The following is a 14,943-nucleotide window of genomic DNA, read 5'->3' on the forward strand; positions in this document are numbered from 1 at the left end:
CAGAACCTTTAAGGGGCGGGGCCTAGCTGGAGGAAGTGGTCACTAGGGGCCAGGTCTTCATGAGATAAATCAGGCCTGCTTCCTGCCCTAGTTTCTGTTTCTGATCTTGAGATGTGAGGAAGCCACATGGCAAGCTCCTACCACCCCTGACCAAGGCCATCCTGACTACGTAAGTGCCCCACGGTGATGAACCACATCCTCTCAAACCTCCCTCCCATCCCCCATTACACTGCCTCTGTCACTGTGGTGACAGAAGGACCCCTGATGTAGGACATCCCTGGATTTTAGACTCACGCCACCCCATCCTCCTGGTGTCTCAGAAACCCTTTGCTCGTCATCAACTGAAGATTCCCCAATGTGTCACCCCAGCCAACTCTGTCCCACACTTGCCTCAGCTGATACTCCCAGGAAGCTGCCTTCCTAACAGCCATTCCGTTTCTTGAATAGTGACTCATGAAGGCTCTCAGAGACTGATCGCCATTTTGGTTTACCCACTTTATTGTCCCAGTCCTTCCCACAAGCCCCATTCTGTGTCCTGTTCCAGGCCTTCTACTGCAGCAGCAGCTGGCATGTGTACTCAGAACAAGCTGGGGACAATATAGTCGGTGTGGACACCGTCGATGAACCCTTCCCCATTGTTATGGACAAACCAGCAGACGACCTTGGTGCCGACACTGGCATCCTTCCTGTAATCTTTTTGGGAGCCCCTGGGAGAAAAAGAGATGCTATAAGGTACAGGGTGAACAACTTGACTGCAGACATCATGGGCTGAAGGTTGAAGGAGATTCTTTTAGTGATTTTCCAGTGCAAGGATTAAATCCAAGGCCCCACAGGTCCCAGGTAAGTATTTTGCCACCTTGCTACATCCCTCCACTTAACCCCTGAAATTCTTTTTTGATATTTTATTTTTTATGTGTTATTTTAATGTTTAAGGCAGGGTCTCCTGTAGCCTAGGCTGGTCCCGAACTTGCTCTATAGCCAAGGACCTGACCTCCTGATCTTCCTACCCCCACCTCTAAAGGCTGAGATTGCAGGCATATGCTACCATGCCTGGCCTAAAGGTGCAGAGCCTAGAGTTCTTTTGTCAAGAATGAAGTCATGTGACTGTTCTTTCTAGGGAGCCAGGCTTGAGCTAATCGTTGATTAGGAGAAGTCTAAGAGGGCCACCTCAAAAAGAAATAAGGGTACCCCAGAGAAAACATGAGCCTGCCAAACTGGGTGCCAGGGCATAGTGGCTTCTTTCTTCCTGTCTTGGTACTAGGTGGGGTGAAGGTGTCAGAAATGCCACCTCACCTTGTGACTGTCAACCGATGACTCTTCACCACCATTGTGGCATCTGGCTTCGTGGGGTCAGAGCCTGGGCGGACGTCAAACACTTTAAAGTCAAAGGGTTGGAAGAACTGGCCTGGGAATGGAAACATTAACAATGAGCTTCCTCTGTCTGTATGAGGGCCATGGCCACTGGCTTCACGCAGAGGCTGAGCAGACATGTTGTGATCCAGGTATGGGTAACTAGGTAGTTGTAGCTTTGCACGTCTATTCCCAGGGCTTCCACATAACTAAGCAGCCTGCAGTCTTAGCATTTCATACCCAGCAGCCCATGAGTCTGTGCTGACATCCGGTGACTGTCCACCACGTAGAACCCTAGGAAGTCCTGGTGAACCGGATGTTTCTTCCAAACCTGGTGTAGGACGATCACAAAGCTAATCCCATCTTCAAAGGACACCACCATATTCTTTTTCCTGTTGATTGTTACAGACAGCCTAGGAGAGAAGAGGAGGACTAGGAAGTGAGGCCTCATGACCCAGGCATTAACCGTATGAATCAAGGGGTTTTCAGCAAGGCCTTCCAAGCACATGTCATGGGACGGCACACAGACGCCAGACACTACCTCAATGTTGGGATAAGACTACCGCAAATACGTCATCTATGCCTTCTACAGAGTGAACCTTGGTTCCTCTAGGGTCAGGAAAGAGGCTTAGAAAGCCAGAGGCCTGGAACCAGCTCAAGTTCTGTGTGATCCTGGACAAGTTGTACTCTCTGAGCTTCAGTGAGAAGAATGGGATCCCTGGGACTCCAAACAGGAAAAGCTATGAAGCTTCGGAACTAGCAGATCCAGCAAGAGAGGCTGCAAATCCTTCCTTCCTCCTGCCTTCCATCCCTCCCTTCTTTCCTGGTTGTTTTTTAATAAATTGTATTTTTAAAACATATTTTAAGTAAAACATATTTTATACAATATGCTTTTATCATGTCTCCCTTCCCCATCTCCTTCTAGATCTTCCCAAACCAGCTACATATTCTCTGCCCATTCTTCCTCAGACACACAGAGAAATAGATAGATAGATAGATAGATAGATAGATAGATAGATAGATAGACAGACAGACAGACAGATGGACAGATGATAGAAACACAAAAACTAAACCAAAACAAACACAAACAAGCAAACAATCAATAAAACAAGCAAACAATCCAAACAAGAGACTACAAAACAAAAGATCCACAAAAGCAGAGCAAAACGAAACATGGAGTCTATTTTGCTAACTACTCGTGGGCACGGGCTGCCCTGGAATATCGTTGTAATACCCAGCGACATTCCACTGGAGCAAACAGATTCTTCCTTTGCCACTGGGTATCCATTTCAAGTAGTTTCTTGGCGAGGGGTTTGACTTTGAGTCCACTTCTTGATGCTGGCACCTCATCTGGCTTGAACCTATGCAGGTCTTGTTCATGTTGCCATGGTCTCTGTGCGTTCATACACTAGGCTGGAACTTGTCATGTAACCCATGCCCGACCTGGAACTTTGGGTATCACCCTCGTTCTATCTCCCGGTGGCAGGGATTAAAGATGTTTGCAAGCACTCTCAACCCTCCTGTCTGCTTAGGAATGGGTTCTTGCAAGGGCTGGTGACATGGCTCACTGCATAAGGGTACTTCCTGCATAAGTCTGACGGCCTGAGTTCAACCTCCAGAACCCACATAATTGACACAGAAGTAGAGAGAACTGAGTTTACAAAGTTGTCCTCTGACACAGAGCCGGGGGAGGAGAGGGAGAGGGGGTGAGAGCTGACTTACACACACACACACACACACACACACACACACACACACACACACACACACACACACACACACACACAGAGAGAGAGAGAAAAGATAATAATGATTATAATTAATAATAATAATAAAATTTTAGAGATGGGGCCTTGTTATGTTGCCAAGGCTGGTCTCAATCAGTCCTTTGTCCTGAGCTCTAGACTACATGTGTGCCACTGTACGTGACTTCTGCCTAAGGTCATACCTTTCCTCAAAGTGAGTCCTGCACACTGTCCAGCTGCAAATTTTGGCTATGACAGGGTTCTCAAGGGTTGGTGCATATCCCATGGTTACCATCCTTTGGGAACTGCATCCAGGCCATCAGTCTCTCCTGTGACTCCTGGGAGAAGTCTGCATTTCCTTCCCTCCTCAGCCTTGGAGGTACAGTCAGAGGACTTACCCGGTCTGTGTGACCGTGACGGTGTCTAGCCAACTGAACGTGCTCAGTGCATCCCCGTTCCCCAGGATGATCTTCTCCGTGGTCACCTCAATCCGAAAGTCCATCCAAGCATTGGTAATGCCCAGTTTGCCAAAGTAAGTTTTCCCTGTCCTGGAAGAAGCATTACTGCCCTTCTCTCCAATGATCTGCCCGGTCACAGCGATGCCTGCCAGAGGGGGGGCCAAGAAGGGAGACCAGTGAGGGCTTTTGAATCTGTTATGGCCTGTAGGGATGTCTTCCTCTTTAGCGAGGCAAGCTGAGGGCAAGCAGAAGCAAAGCCCATGGGGACGCTTCGGGTCTGGGGCATGCTGGGACATTGTGGGCCTTCTCTCTTTCCTGGGTCAGGGAGTGTTGTGAGAGGAAAAAAACTGCTCCCAATATACAGGCCGGCTCCACCCTCAGTGTCAGGCTTCCCATATCTCTGCCTCTCTCTAACAGCGTTAGGCACAGAGTGGGTCTGGCTTTAATAGCACCAGGCGCTTAGTGGGTCTTTTGTTTGGCCGGCCCCTCCTCCCTTGTGCAGAGTGTTCTGCACACGAAGATGGATAGCTACTAGAGTCATGAGGACTGGTCCATGGACTCACTCACACTCAGATCCTGACAGAAAGAACCCCGCCTGTAGCCCTACCTGTGACTGGGTCTTGAATAAGGCTCAGCACCGTGCCAGGCTTCTCATCGATGTTGAAGCAGATGGTGTCATTTTTTCCCGGGACTTGGATGATGAAGTGGGGGTCCCCATCCACTGAGAGCACATCAGAGAATGGGCTGACACCCTGTACCACAGGACTTCCCTGGCTTCCTAGCCTTACCAGGACTCTTGGGCCTGTGAGCAGGAGCAAGATACCCACAACCCTGAACCTTGACCAGGGGGGAAGTCGAGCAACTCACCATAATAGTAGGGGCTATGGCTGGACTGCTGACTGGCTACGGAGCAAAGGGAGACCAGATTGAACGAAGCAAGCTGTCCCGGGGAGATCTGGAACCTCCACTCCGAATTTGGCTTATGCCTCTCCCAATTTGACCCCCCACCCCACTGATTTCATCCCCTCTCCACCAGCATGCAACCTCCTCAGGACAGCTGGTCAATCGGTCGGGGACGGAGGTTGATTCAGGAAACACTACAGAAGGCGCCGGGGCAGGGAAAGCTCGTGTCACAGCCACATGTACTCACTCAGGTAGGCCACGGACGAAGAGATGGCTAGTAAACCGTCAAAGGGCAGGCATGAGAAACAGCCAAGGGCTTCCTTCCCCCAGCTCCCAACCTTGCAATTTCTGTCAGCCTGAAGGCTACTGGTCCCCACTGGGGCCCCAACATTGGCAGACTTGCTCAGGGAAGCCCTTTCAGGGATGTTGGTAGCGTGAGTGTCATTTAAATGCAAGGAGCATATTTTGATACATCCAAAATGCAAGTCTATCAAATCATCAGCCTCTCACTCATGAGCAACGTTCACAGCCCTCTGTGAACTCTTCAGCCCCTAGGTGGGATAGGGTGAGACCCACAATGTCTGCTGTTTCTTAGCGGTTGGTAGCTCCTGAGGGAAAATGGCGGCCTAATATATGTATGCTCCTTAGAGATTCAAGTGGGCAGTTTGGCAGGGGCTGAGTCTTGCCCAATGTTAGCGGGCTGGAGGGGTACACTGTTCTAATTTCACAGCGAGAGAAATATGGGGTGCCTTGGTTCCCAGACACCTTCAGCATGGGCGCTGGGCCCAAGTGCCTAGGCGTATGTCCCAAATCAGTTACTGGCTGAGTCCCCTCTGGCTTAGTGCACTCACGAAGTGAGAACTAGGAAAGATTCATGTGCGGGTTACTAGGAGTTGTGTCAAAGTGCTAGGGATCAAAGTTATTCATTTTTGCAGATAACAGGACACTGTCAAGAATTGGCCCATCTTGAGATAGGGAAGCCATCTTCTACCTAACGAATGGGAACCCTGAGACTTGGAGTGAAGCTGAAAGCTCTCTTCTGTCTATCTCCCCCTCCTCCCTCCCTCCCTCCCTCCCTCCCTCCCTCCCTCCCTCCCTCCTCCCTCCCTCCCCCCTCACACAAAGCTTACCTTCAGCTTAACATGCAGGCACAGTGAGGGAAGAAGAAGAAAACCATATTAGACACTGGCTACTGACTAAGGCCATTGCAACCAATGAGAGTGCTCTGCAGCCTGGCTTAGAGCTAGCTTTGTCCCCATAGGGTGTCCACTAGGACCAAAAACTCCTAGAAAACAGAGGCTGCGCCTGAACGAGACCATCGTTCCCCATGCCTCTCAGTACCAGGCTCCCCGTGAAGTGGATACACGTCTGGGGCTCCCCTGGTGAGTACGATCTGGGGCCTTGTTAAAGATGTTTGGTCTCAGATTCCAGCTCTCGGGGCCTCTTTTCTCACACATCCCAGGTCCCTGGTACTTTGTCCCAGGTCTACATTTGGAGTTAGGGTCAAATCTTGTCTAGCTGGTCCTAGACGGTGCACTCTCTTGGCTTTCATCCCTTGAGAGACTTAGAGACTCCTACTGGCCCCCACCCCATGTCCCTGATAACCACTTCACTCCTTCCATATACCCTTCCAGATACTTCCAGACATGCCCCTCTTCAAAAGGCCTGGTGTCCCCAGCTTAGCCAACTCCTCTCCTAGGATTCTAGGGTCCAGGGTCTTAGAGGGAGGATCCTAGATTCTGGCCTTCTTCCCCTGTGCCCACCTTCCCCAGGCTTGTCAGCAATGGCTGTTTGGTCCTCGTTGTCCTCAGGCTTGGTCACCACCATGGAGGTCAGTGGAGTTACAAAGTGGTACTTGAGGGACAGGTCCAGGGCCTCTGCTGTGATGTTCGCCTTCTCATCCCCATGGGCATTCTTGCTGTGAGGAGGAACAGCTCAGAGTCAGCCCAGAGCACACCATGCTGCTTCCTCTCCCACTAACTCACCAAGCAGACCAGAATCCTCAGGGACAACTAGGGAACATCTCCCTTCCCTTCATTGCCCACATCCTTGGTCCTGCTCAGTGGAGCTCACTGAGATGGGGGTGGGGGGATGCATTGCCCTCTCAAGGGTGCTCAGCTACACCCTTGAGGTGTTGGGTCTCCCTCCCCCATCAGTGCTGTCTAACCTCTCTATCACTGGGTGGTGCTGATGAAGAGAAAAAGCTAAGGTCCTCTCCTGCCCTAGAGGTACCCTCAGTCCTCAGTAGTGCTTGCTGGCTGAGATGGACAAGCAGGAAGTGGGGGAACGCAAGGAAACATGGGGGTCGGGGGGGCAGAGCAGTAAGAATGTTCATGGTGATGTCCTTCCTCAGCGGGTGGCTGTCTTACTCTTCTGTCTCTATCGGAACGCAGTCAGAGCTGTGGTGGGTGCTAGAACGCTAGGCATTCCTCAAGGTGAGGGTAGACCCACTCTACCGTTTCTCCAGTAGCTGCTCAATAGTGAGGTAGGCCCAGAGCCGCTCAATGTAGTCCCCAAAGATGTAGCCTTGCTCCTTCAGGGCCGCGTCCATTTCCTTCATGTCTACCTCCTCCGTGAAGGTCAGGTCATTCAGGGCCTGGGTGGGGAATTGGAGCAAGTGAGGAACTCGAGAGCCGGATCATGGAGTTGTGGGGCCAGGTTCGGAGGACGCCACTCCCAGAAGCCTTGGGTCCGTCGTTGCTGGCCCTCCATTCCCAGCATGCCCCAGGCATTTGTTGCTACTCACCCCATGGCCCTTCACATCTGCTTTGAAGTTGTCCACGTTCCTGTCCACCAGACGCCCTGCGACAACAATCTCAGAGCCATCATAGAAGTGGGGGTAACTGTTTCTGGTGAGGTCCATGATGGCATTCTCAGGGTATTCCACCTCCACATTGGTCAACAAGGGATTAGCTACTTCCTCGTAGAAGCCCTGAAAATTAGATCAAGGGAGACATGGAGAAGCCCGGGATAGGTTGGTCCCACAAATGCTACAAGGTGGCATTTGGTCCTCAAGGGCTGAACTGATCCTTTCCCTTGGTCTTCATTTCTAAATGGCCCTGGATGTGCCCTGGAGTCTATGAGGGCGCTGTCTATATGAGTACACTGTAGCTGTCCTCAGACACACCAGAAGAGGGCACCCAATGCCATTACAGATGGTTGTGAGCCACCATGTGGTTGCTGGGACTTGAACTGAGGACCTCTGGAAAAGCAGCGAATGCTCTTAACCATTAAACCATCTAGAGAAGCCCATAAATGTCAAGCTTCATTATTATTATTATTATTATTATTATTATTATTATTATTATTATTATTATTTGGTTTTTCAAGACAGGACTTATCTGTGTAGCCCTGGCTATCCTAGAACTCTCTTTGTAGACTAGGCTAGTCTTGAGATCTGCCCGCTTCTGCCTCCCAAGTGCTGGGATTAAAGGCATGTGTCACTACTGCCTGGCTGTCCCCACCATCTTAAAGACTAGAGGGAATAAAAAGAAAGGACAGAATTCTGGAGGCAGAACTTTGAATAAAGAAATATTAGCCACAGGAAGGGGTGTGGTCAGAGGGGAGGAAAGCCCCAGTGTCCCCTACAAGTGGGGGTGCAGTCCACCACCTGAGGAAGGTCCTAGATCAGAGTGAAGAGTGAGGCACACAGTTACATCTGGCTAGCAAATATTTTTAAATACTGTTTTATTGTATAAAGTTCTGTGTCTGTCACGAGTCAGATTTGTACTGCACTCCCAATGCCCTAACCTTATTGGAGTGCAGCCTTATTTGGAGGTAAACTCTCTACACAGATAGTCCAGTGATGTCATGAAGTTGGGCCCTAATCCAATATGCCTTGTGTCCCTATAAAAAGAGAAAATTGGATACAGACACACAAGGAAGGAATGCATGGGAAGGCCAAAGAAGAGGAGTGCGACAAGCCAAGAATTGAGGCCTATACAGATCTTTCCCTCAGAAAGGAACCAAGCCCCTGTCACCTGATCTCATACCTGTAGCCTCTAAGACCTCGACACAGTGTTTCTGTTATTTAAGCCACCTTGTCAGGGGCCGTGCACTCCCTTATTGCAGACTTAGTGAACCATTGTCCTGTGAAATATTTGGGCATGCTTACATAGAAATTACTTATTGATCACGAGACATACATTAACGGAGTGCCCTGTGCTTGATCTCCTGCAGAAGAGGCAGCTCTGTTCTATGTAGATTAGAACGAGATGCGGCCAGAGGTGCACTCTAACAGAGAGGAGGCTCCATCTGACGCCTGAAGTTGGCCCATGGCGGAAGTAGCGGCCTGAGAAACAGCGCCTGAGGTAAAGTGTACCTGCAGCTGTAAGCTGGCATCAGAATCTTCATAAATACGCCGGGCAAACCCGTGGTTCTCCAGGGCCAGAGTCTCCAGGAAATTATAATTCAGATTGTTGCCAAAACCCAGGTTATACAAAGGGAACTTGCCCCTGATGGCATTCCGGACGTTTTCCTGGATCTTTTCAGATCTGCTCTCGCCTGTAGAAAGGACCGTTCATGCTGGGGACCACCTCCACTAGCTCTCCTGGGGAGAGCTAACTCTTTGCATGCATAGCTGGTAGGGAGCCTTGACAAGGATAGGCATGCACCTGCCTTTAAGGGGCTCACAAGATGCTAGGGAACCACAAGAAAAGACACCCAGGGTCTTGTAGTGAGTCAGCCACACAGGCAGGCAGGCAGGCAGGCAGGCACTCATCTTGGGCTCAAGCCTCCCTCTCCCTCACCAGTATTAGCATCCCCATCCGTCAACATGATGACGATGGAGGTGCTCCTCTCCGGGACAAGGTGGTCTTCTCGGGCCTTGTTCAGCATTTCAATACCCCTCAGCAGCCCGTCATTGATGTTGGTCACTGTACACCGACAGAGAGACAGAACCATTGAGGTGGGGAGTGTCCTTGGCGTGCCAACAACATATGTGGATGGACAGCACAGACTTTCACACTGGCATCAAAGGGGTGCTCAGAGGTTCTAGGCGTGTGATGACTACGGCAATTTGACAAGCAGTCAGGTGGAGTCACCAGGAGTGGGAAGGAAATGATATAGATGTCGTGTCTGTTTCCACAGGAAACAGGGTTCCCTGCGCCTCATCCTGCTGAGACTTGAGAGCACCAGGATCACGGGTTAGAAGCGCTGAGGACAGGTTTCCCTAGGCTGCAGAAGAGACATCCTGGTGTCTCATCTTCAAGTCTGAGGTCTACCCCAAGGAAGAGGCACGGCGGAGATGGGCTGCGGGTGCAAGAAAGGGGACCAGGTAGAATACGCATCTGCCCCTCCCCCCCACAGCTCACTGCTTTGATCATGGATGTTCTTCACAAACGCCCTGGCCTCCTCGAGGTTTGCAGGTGTGGCCTTGACTAGGTGATCTTTCCAGGTGGTCACACCAGTGCTGAAGAGGATGAAATTCAGATAGTCATCTTCCTTCATATCATCCAGGATTTTGAGAAGGGCTTCTCTGGTCTGAGGGAGGAGGAAGACAAATGCACCATAAAGACATGCACAAGGAATGAGCCAGGGCGCTCCCCAGCCTAGGCTGACGGAGGAGCTCCTTCTACCCTTATCCTTCTGAGTTAGCATTGCCCGGGGCCCCCAACTCCCTCTGAAAATGTGTAAAGGATTTGCGTATTCTGTCTGATCCCTCCTTTTCCACCAGAAACACTAGAATCTTCCCACTTAAAAAAAATAAAGAATCTCTGGGCTGGAGAGGTGGCTCAGCGGTTAAGGGCACTGGCTATTTTTCCAGAGGTCCAGAGTTCAAATCCCAGCAACCACATGGTGGCTCACAACCATCTGTAATGGGATCTGATGCCCTCTTCTGGCCTGTGGGTGAATAAGCAGATAGAGAACTCATACACTAAAAAAAATAATAATAATAAAATGTAAAATCTCTTCCTCCTCACATTTCTATGCCCCAGTGCTGCCCTGGGTGCTGGGAGGGGGTTGGATGAGGACAAACCTGCTGGATTTTCCGACCAGACATGGAGCCACTGACGTCAATCACAAAGGCTATGTTCTTAGGCACCACTGGGAGGCCTTGGGGTGCAAAGAAGTGCACAAAGTAGCCATTGACTATCTGCAAAGGTGGGAGAGAGGTGGAGGCCAATGCCCATTTAGCAATGCCTCTCCTTGCAAGTGGAAGTCAAAAATTCATTACTAGAGGAATGAGAATTTCCACTCTCCAGGAGGCACCATGCAAGGGAAATGGTGCTACAGATGGGAGAAAGGGACATCTCTGCAGTCCCTTAGGATATTGGCCTCTCCCCACCATGATGATGGATTAGCAGGCAAGCCTGGCGAAGCCTTCAACCTCTACCTGCACATTTCCTGGAGACTCTCTGTTCACGTCATAGACGATGGTGAAGTCCCCGTTGAGGAGGGAGTCCGTACAGGTTGGGCATGAGCGCTGCTGGTCTAAGCTGGGCTTGAAAGACACATGCCCCTGCGGGGAGGGAGGAAAAGCCTTGAGCCTTGTGAAGGTGGCCCACTGGCAGACAGGAAGAACTGGCAGTTCCTCCTGGGTAAAGCTGCTCCCGTGCCCCATCTTTCTGAATACCTCCCTCCCTGGGTGATCAGAACCTGTCTGGGGTGGGGAGGGCTGTCATTTTCATTTAGTCTTTCTCCTCCCTTCTGGCTATCTCATCCCAAGTCCTTAGCTCAGTCCCAGAAGTTACTTGGGCTTGGGAGTTTTGCCCCATATGAGAGAGCCTTGTGCTGAGTGGTTTTGTGAATTGGAGTTGGCGCCCAAAGGGGGGCAGAAGGACACGAGTGGGGAAGGGGGTGTTACAATGAAGGGGACTGGGAGCATCCAGACACTAGCTGCCCTCTTGAGCGTAGGCTCTTCGAACGTCTCTCTGGAGAACCTGGGCAGCTGAGATTTGATCTTGACACTTCCTCCTCCCACTGCCACTGGGCACTTGCCCTGGCATAGCTTGAGGCTCAGTGACTGTGTCAACTGCCCAGCACCAAGAAGGAGAATTAAACCGATTCTCTTTAGTCTCCCATCCCTTAATGTGGAGTCAGCAAAGCTAGCCTCGGTTCCTTGATCTGCATCCCCTTCCCTGCCCATGTATTTGCCAGAGTATAAATGGCTTCCCATCTCCCCATTGTCCCGGTAGAGTTGAGACCCCTTAGATCAGCAAAGTCAAGGCGCTGGCCTACCCCCTGCACCCCAAGCCCTGGAGGTATCTACATCACCTTTTTCCCTGAGAAGGACTTGGTGAGGGCACTTCCCAGGAGGTCATTAGTGATAAATGAGGCGTCGGCGTCCAACATGCTGATGCCCTGTGGCTCAAAAATGTGTGCATCGATCTGAAACGGCCAAACGAAGGAGATGTCATACTGGGACAGAGCAGAGGTCTGGGACAGAGTCAAGGGGAATGGCATGGGTCTATGCTGATACAGGGAGCCTCACTGACAGCTACTAGGAAAGTTCAAAGGGTGTAGCGGCACGAAACATCTGCATCATCTGTCTGCCATGGATCCCCCAGTTCAAGGGCCCAGGCACGGAAGTATCATTCCCTTTGGCTCCCGGCTGTTGTAGCTAACGCTATTGTGCTGCTTCCAAATCACTTCAGCCGAGTACAGGGCCTTGGAGATAACGTCCTTGGCTCAGCTCTGAGATCTTCCCTCCTTCTCCCACCCCCCGACCCCACTGCCCTTCTTTGGGCTTTCTGTGGTTCCAAGCAGGGGTGGCTGCTTACCTCAAAGTGTCTGACGAGCTGCTTGGGCTGGACCTTAAGGTACATCTCGTACTTTCCCTTGTTTCTCTTGAGCATCTCTTCATAGGTCAGCTCAAAGGTGACCTTGCTGCCTGCGGCCACATTGACAGACACTGTGAACTTCTCCAGCTTCCTCCCAGAGGCCCTAGGGGGCGGGGGTGCAAGACAGTGCTTAGCGCAAAGACTTCAGGAACCCATCCTTCGTTGGTCCTGGATCCAAGGCTCAGATCCTAGGTTAGAGACCTCCCTATCTCTTCCGAACCTCAGTTGCTTTAAAATGGGATGTTCTGGGGGTACGCGTAGTTGCTATAGTAATTATAGCTGCTTTCTTCTCTCAAAGCCCAAGAGCCACACTCACTTGACCAAACCGGCTGTCTTGCCCTGGGACACAGCCTTTTCATATTGTTTCTGCGCAACTTCCTTCTCCTTGACACTCCCAGGGTAGGTGACACCATCAATAGTCCTGTAGATAAAGAGTTTAGGGGAAGGGCCTGTCACACTGGGCCAGAACCCACTCCCCCGCTCCCCCATTTAAGGAACTTAAAGTGAACAGCTATGGTGGCACCCACAAGGTGAAGTTGGTGATGAAGGCTGTCTTGGGCAGTTCCACATCAAAGGAAACTTCCTTGGCCTTGTCTGCGCGGTTGACAGCCCTTGTGGTGACAACATTGTGAGCAAAGCGGGAGGTCACCTTGCAGCTGATCTTGGTGCTGTAGATCTCAATGCCATCCACCACCTGTGGGAGAGCGGGGCCGGGATCACTGGAGGGGTAGTTAGTTAAACTGCATCCTGGGAAACCAACTCATCAGCGTGGTGGCTTCCCTTCCAAATTCTCCCTTATGAGCTCTCAAGTCCTGATAAATCTTAGTCCTCACAGTCACCTACACTGGGACTCTGGACAGTGTCCTTTGTCACTCATCTGGCTGCTACAGTGCTCACACTCTGCATTCTCAATGCTGCAATTAGCACACAGCTGCAACCAGCGAGCTCTCCGACCCAGCCCCTCTCCCAAGTAAAGCCTTCCCCTAGGTTTTCCTCGGAGAGTCTTGGCTCTCCGTATGCTGAGCTCCAGCTACGTCTAGGAGACTTTCTCCATCATGGCTCTTTCTCCTCTCCCGTCACACTCTTCCACCTCCTGTGTCCTTTGGTGTAGACCTGTACTTTTATTCAAACACACCTACTTCCTGTGGGAAGTCCCCAGACACCCTCTTTCCAGCAGAGGTAATAGAGCAAGGCATGCTGGGTTAAGAACGAATCTAGATACTTTGTAACAGCTTGCTTCACCATCCCTCCCAGTCCTCCCTGCAGCGGAGTGCCAGCAAGTACTTGATCAGTGGTGTGAAAGGAAGGTCCCCCCCCCCATGCTGTCCCAGTGGAACACTGTGGCTATAGTGCTCTTTCCCAAGGGTCTTTGGGTCACATGGGGCCCTGCCAAGATGGAGCCATGAGCTGTTTTCCAGCTCTGGGGACCATGCTATTATGATCTGTATCTTCAGCAAGTGGAGAACCCTCCATTCTGCCCCCTCCCTACCCAGTCTGTAGCCCCCCCCCCAAGAAGTTCTTACCCCTTCTGGAAGGCTCCGTTTCTGTAAACACAAAGATAAATAAAGAGTTCAGGGCAAGCACAACATCCCCAATGGCCTGGGAGTAGGTTCTGTGCTAGGGCCAGGGCTCAGAGATACAGAACCCTCCAGGCCATGTGTTAGAGAAAGACAATGGATAGTTAGAGAAAGGGATGTGTCATCAGGTCACTTATGGAGGAGGCCAGAAGCTGCCTGATGTCCCATACGCCCCATCTTACCTGGCCTCTCACTCTGCTCTCCCTTGCTCCTGGTCTCTTTAGTCATAGTCTAGAACACTCACCCACTCATCAGGCTCAAACTAGCATTTTCTAGAGGCCTCTGCACCTGCTCTGCACCTAAGACAGGCCCTTGCAGACCTGGGTGAGAAGTTCCCAATTCATCACCCATTTCATCGGCGGAGAAACTGAAGCCTGGGAGTTAGAAGAGCTCTGCTCCGTGTTAAATAGCATGCTGGTTTATCAATCCTAACTGGGACGTAATTCTCCAGAGTCCAACGCTGTCCTAGTAACACTGTCCAGTCCCTTAGCCTCCTCTTCCCCTCATTCAGGGGACTTGGATGGAGTTTTCTGCCAATATGACCCTCAAAGTCCCGATATCAGACAGGAAGTTCTACTCACCCCAAGCAGCCGGAGGGGACTCCTTGGAAAACCAGAGGTCTCCAAGCCAGAGAGCAGAGCCAAGACAAGGCAGGGCCACCACAGAGTCACCATTGCTGAGCACACAGACCTGGCCTGCTTTCTTTATATACGCCAGCCCAGTGTTTTCCAAGCAGGGTCAACGACCTGCACCATGGGGCCAGAGCAGGGGAGGCAGGCATCAGCTCCGGGAACTGGGGGGTGGGTGGAGTAACCACCCAGTGAGTCTCTATGAAGAGGGCCCAGTGGATACAATAAACACTGTTGGTGCTACACTCCCGATACTCTGGAGGCCCTTGGGAAGGCAGGAGCTGTGTGAACCAAGTGACCCCCACTCTCCCTGGTGTGGATGATGAGGGCGGTGTGAGCTGCATTTAGAACGGCTGGCACCCCTGCATCTAGGGCTCCATGTTTTTGTTCTTGCCACCCACATCGCCTCTAGTCTGGGCCTGGATCCCAGCTCCAACTCTCACAAGGCAGCCACTCTCCAACTAGACCCCCCATGGCTGAGTTTTTTTTGTCCCATTACC

At 51.3% G+C, this 14,943-nt stretch overlaps 1 protein-coding gene across 1 annotated transcript; it reads right to left on the minus strand.

The window, feature by feature from the left end:
* Positions 1–476: 476 nt before the first annotated feature.
* On the minus strand, positions 477–14,730 carry Itih3 (inter-alpha-trypsin inhibitor heavy chain 3). Its single transcript, XM_032918499.1, has 21 exons — positions 14,396–14,730; positions 13,761–13,781; positions 12,765–12,931; positions 12,554–12,658; positions 12,178–12,340; positions 11,672–11,785; positions 10,791–10,916; positions 10,434–10,550; positions 9,769–9,937; positions 9,205–9,330; positions 8,778–8,959; positions 7,203–7,388; positions 6,913–7,052; positions 6,220–6,374; positions 4,704–4,730; positions 4,421–4,456; positions 4,161–4,274; positions 3,494–3,698; positions 1,591–1,763; positions 1,294–1,405; positions 477–707 (listed from the first exon to the last, which is right to left on the minus strand). The coding sequence occupies exons 1-21, from the start codon at positions 14,486–14,488 to the stop codon at positions 578–580; spliced, it is 2,661 nt and encodes an 886-aa protein (XP_032774390.1). The 5' UTR covers positions 14,489–14,730; the 3' UTR covers positions 477–577.
* Between the last annotated feature and the right edge of the window lie 213 nt (positions 14,731–14,943).

Source organism: Rattus rattus, chromosome 13 (assembly GCF_011064425.1).
Source record: "Rattus rattus isolate New Zealand chromosome 13, Rrattus_CSIRO_v1, whole genome shotgun sequence".
Lineage (NCBI taxonomy): Eukaryota > Metazoa > Chordata > Mammalia > Rodentia > Muridae > Rattus > Rattus rattus.

Excerpts from the sequence above, each read along its gene's own strand:
- Itih3 (XM_032918499.1), bottom strand. The coding sequence starts at position 14,488 with ATGGTGACTCTGTGGTGGCCCTGCCTTGTCTTGGCTCTGCTCTCTGGC. Across the intron at positions 13,782-14,395 it reads GTCCCCTCCGGCTGCTTGGG|AAACGGAGCCTTCCAGAAGG; the intron begins GTGAGTAGAACT and ends TTGTGTTTACAG. Across the intron at positions 12,341-12,553 it reads AAGACAGCCGGTTTGGTCAA|GGCCTCTGGGAGGAAGCTGG; the intron begins GTGAGTGTGGCT and ends CCCGCCCCCTAG.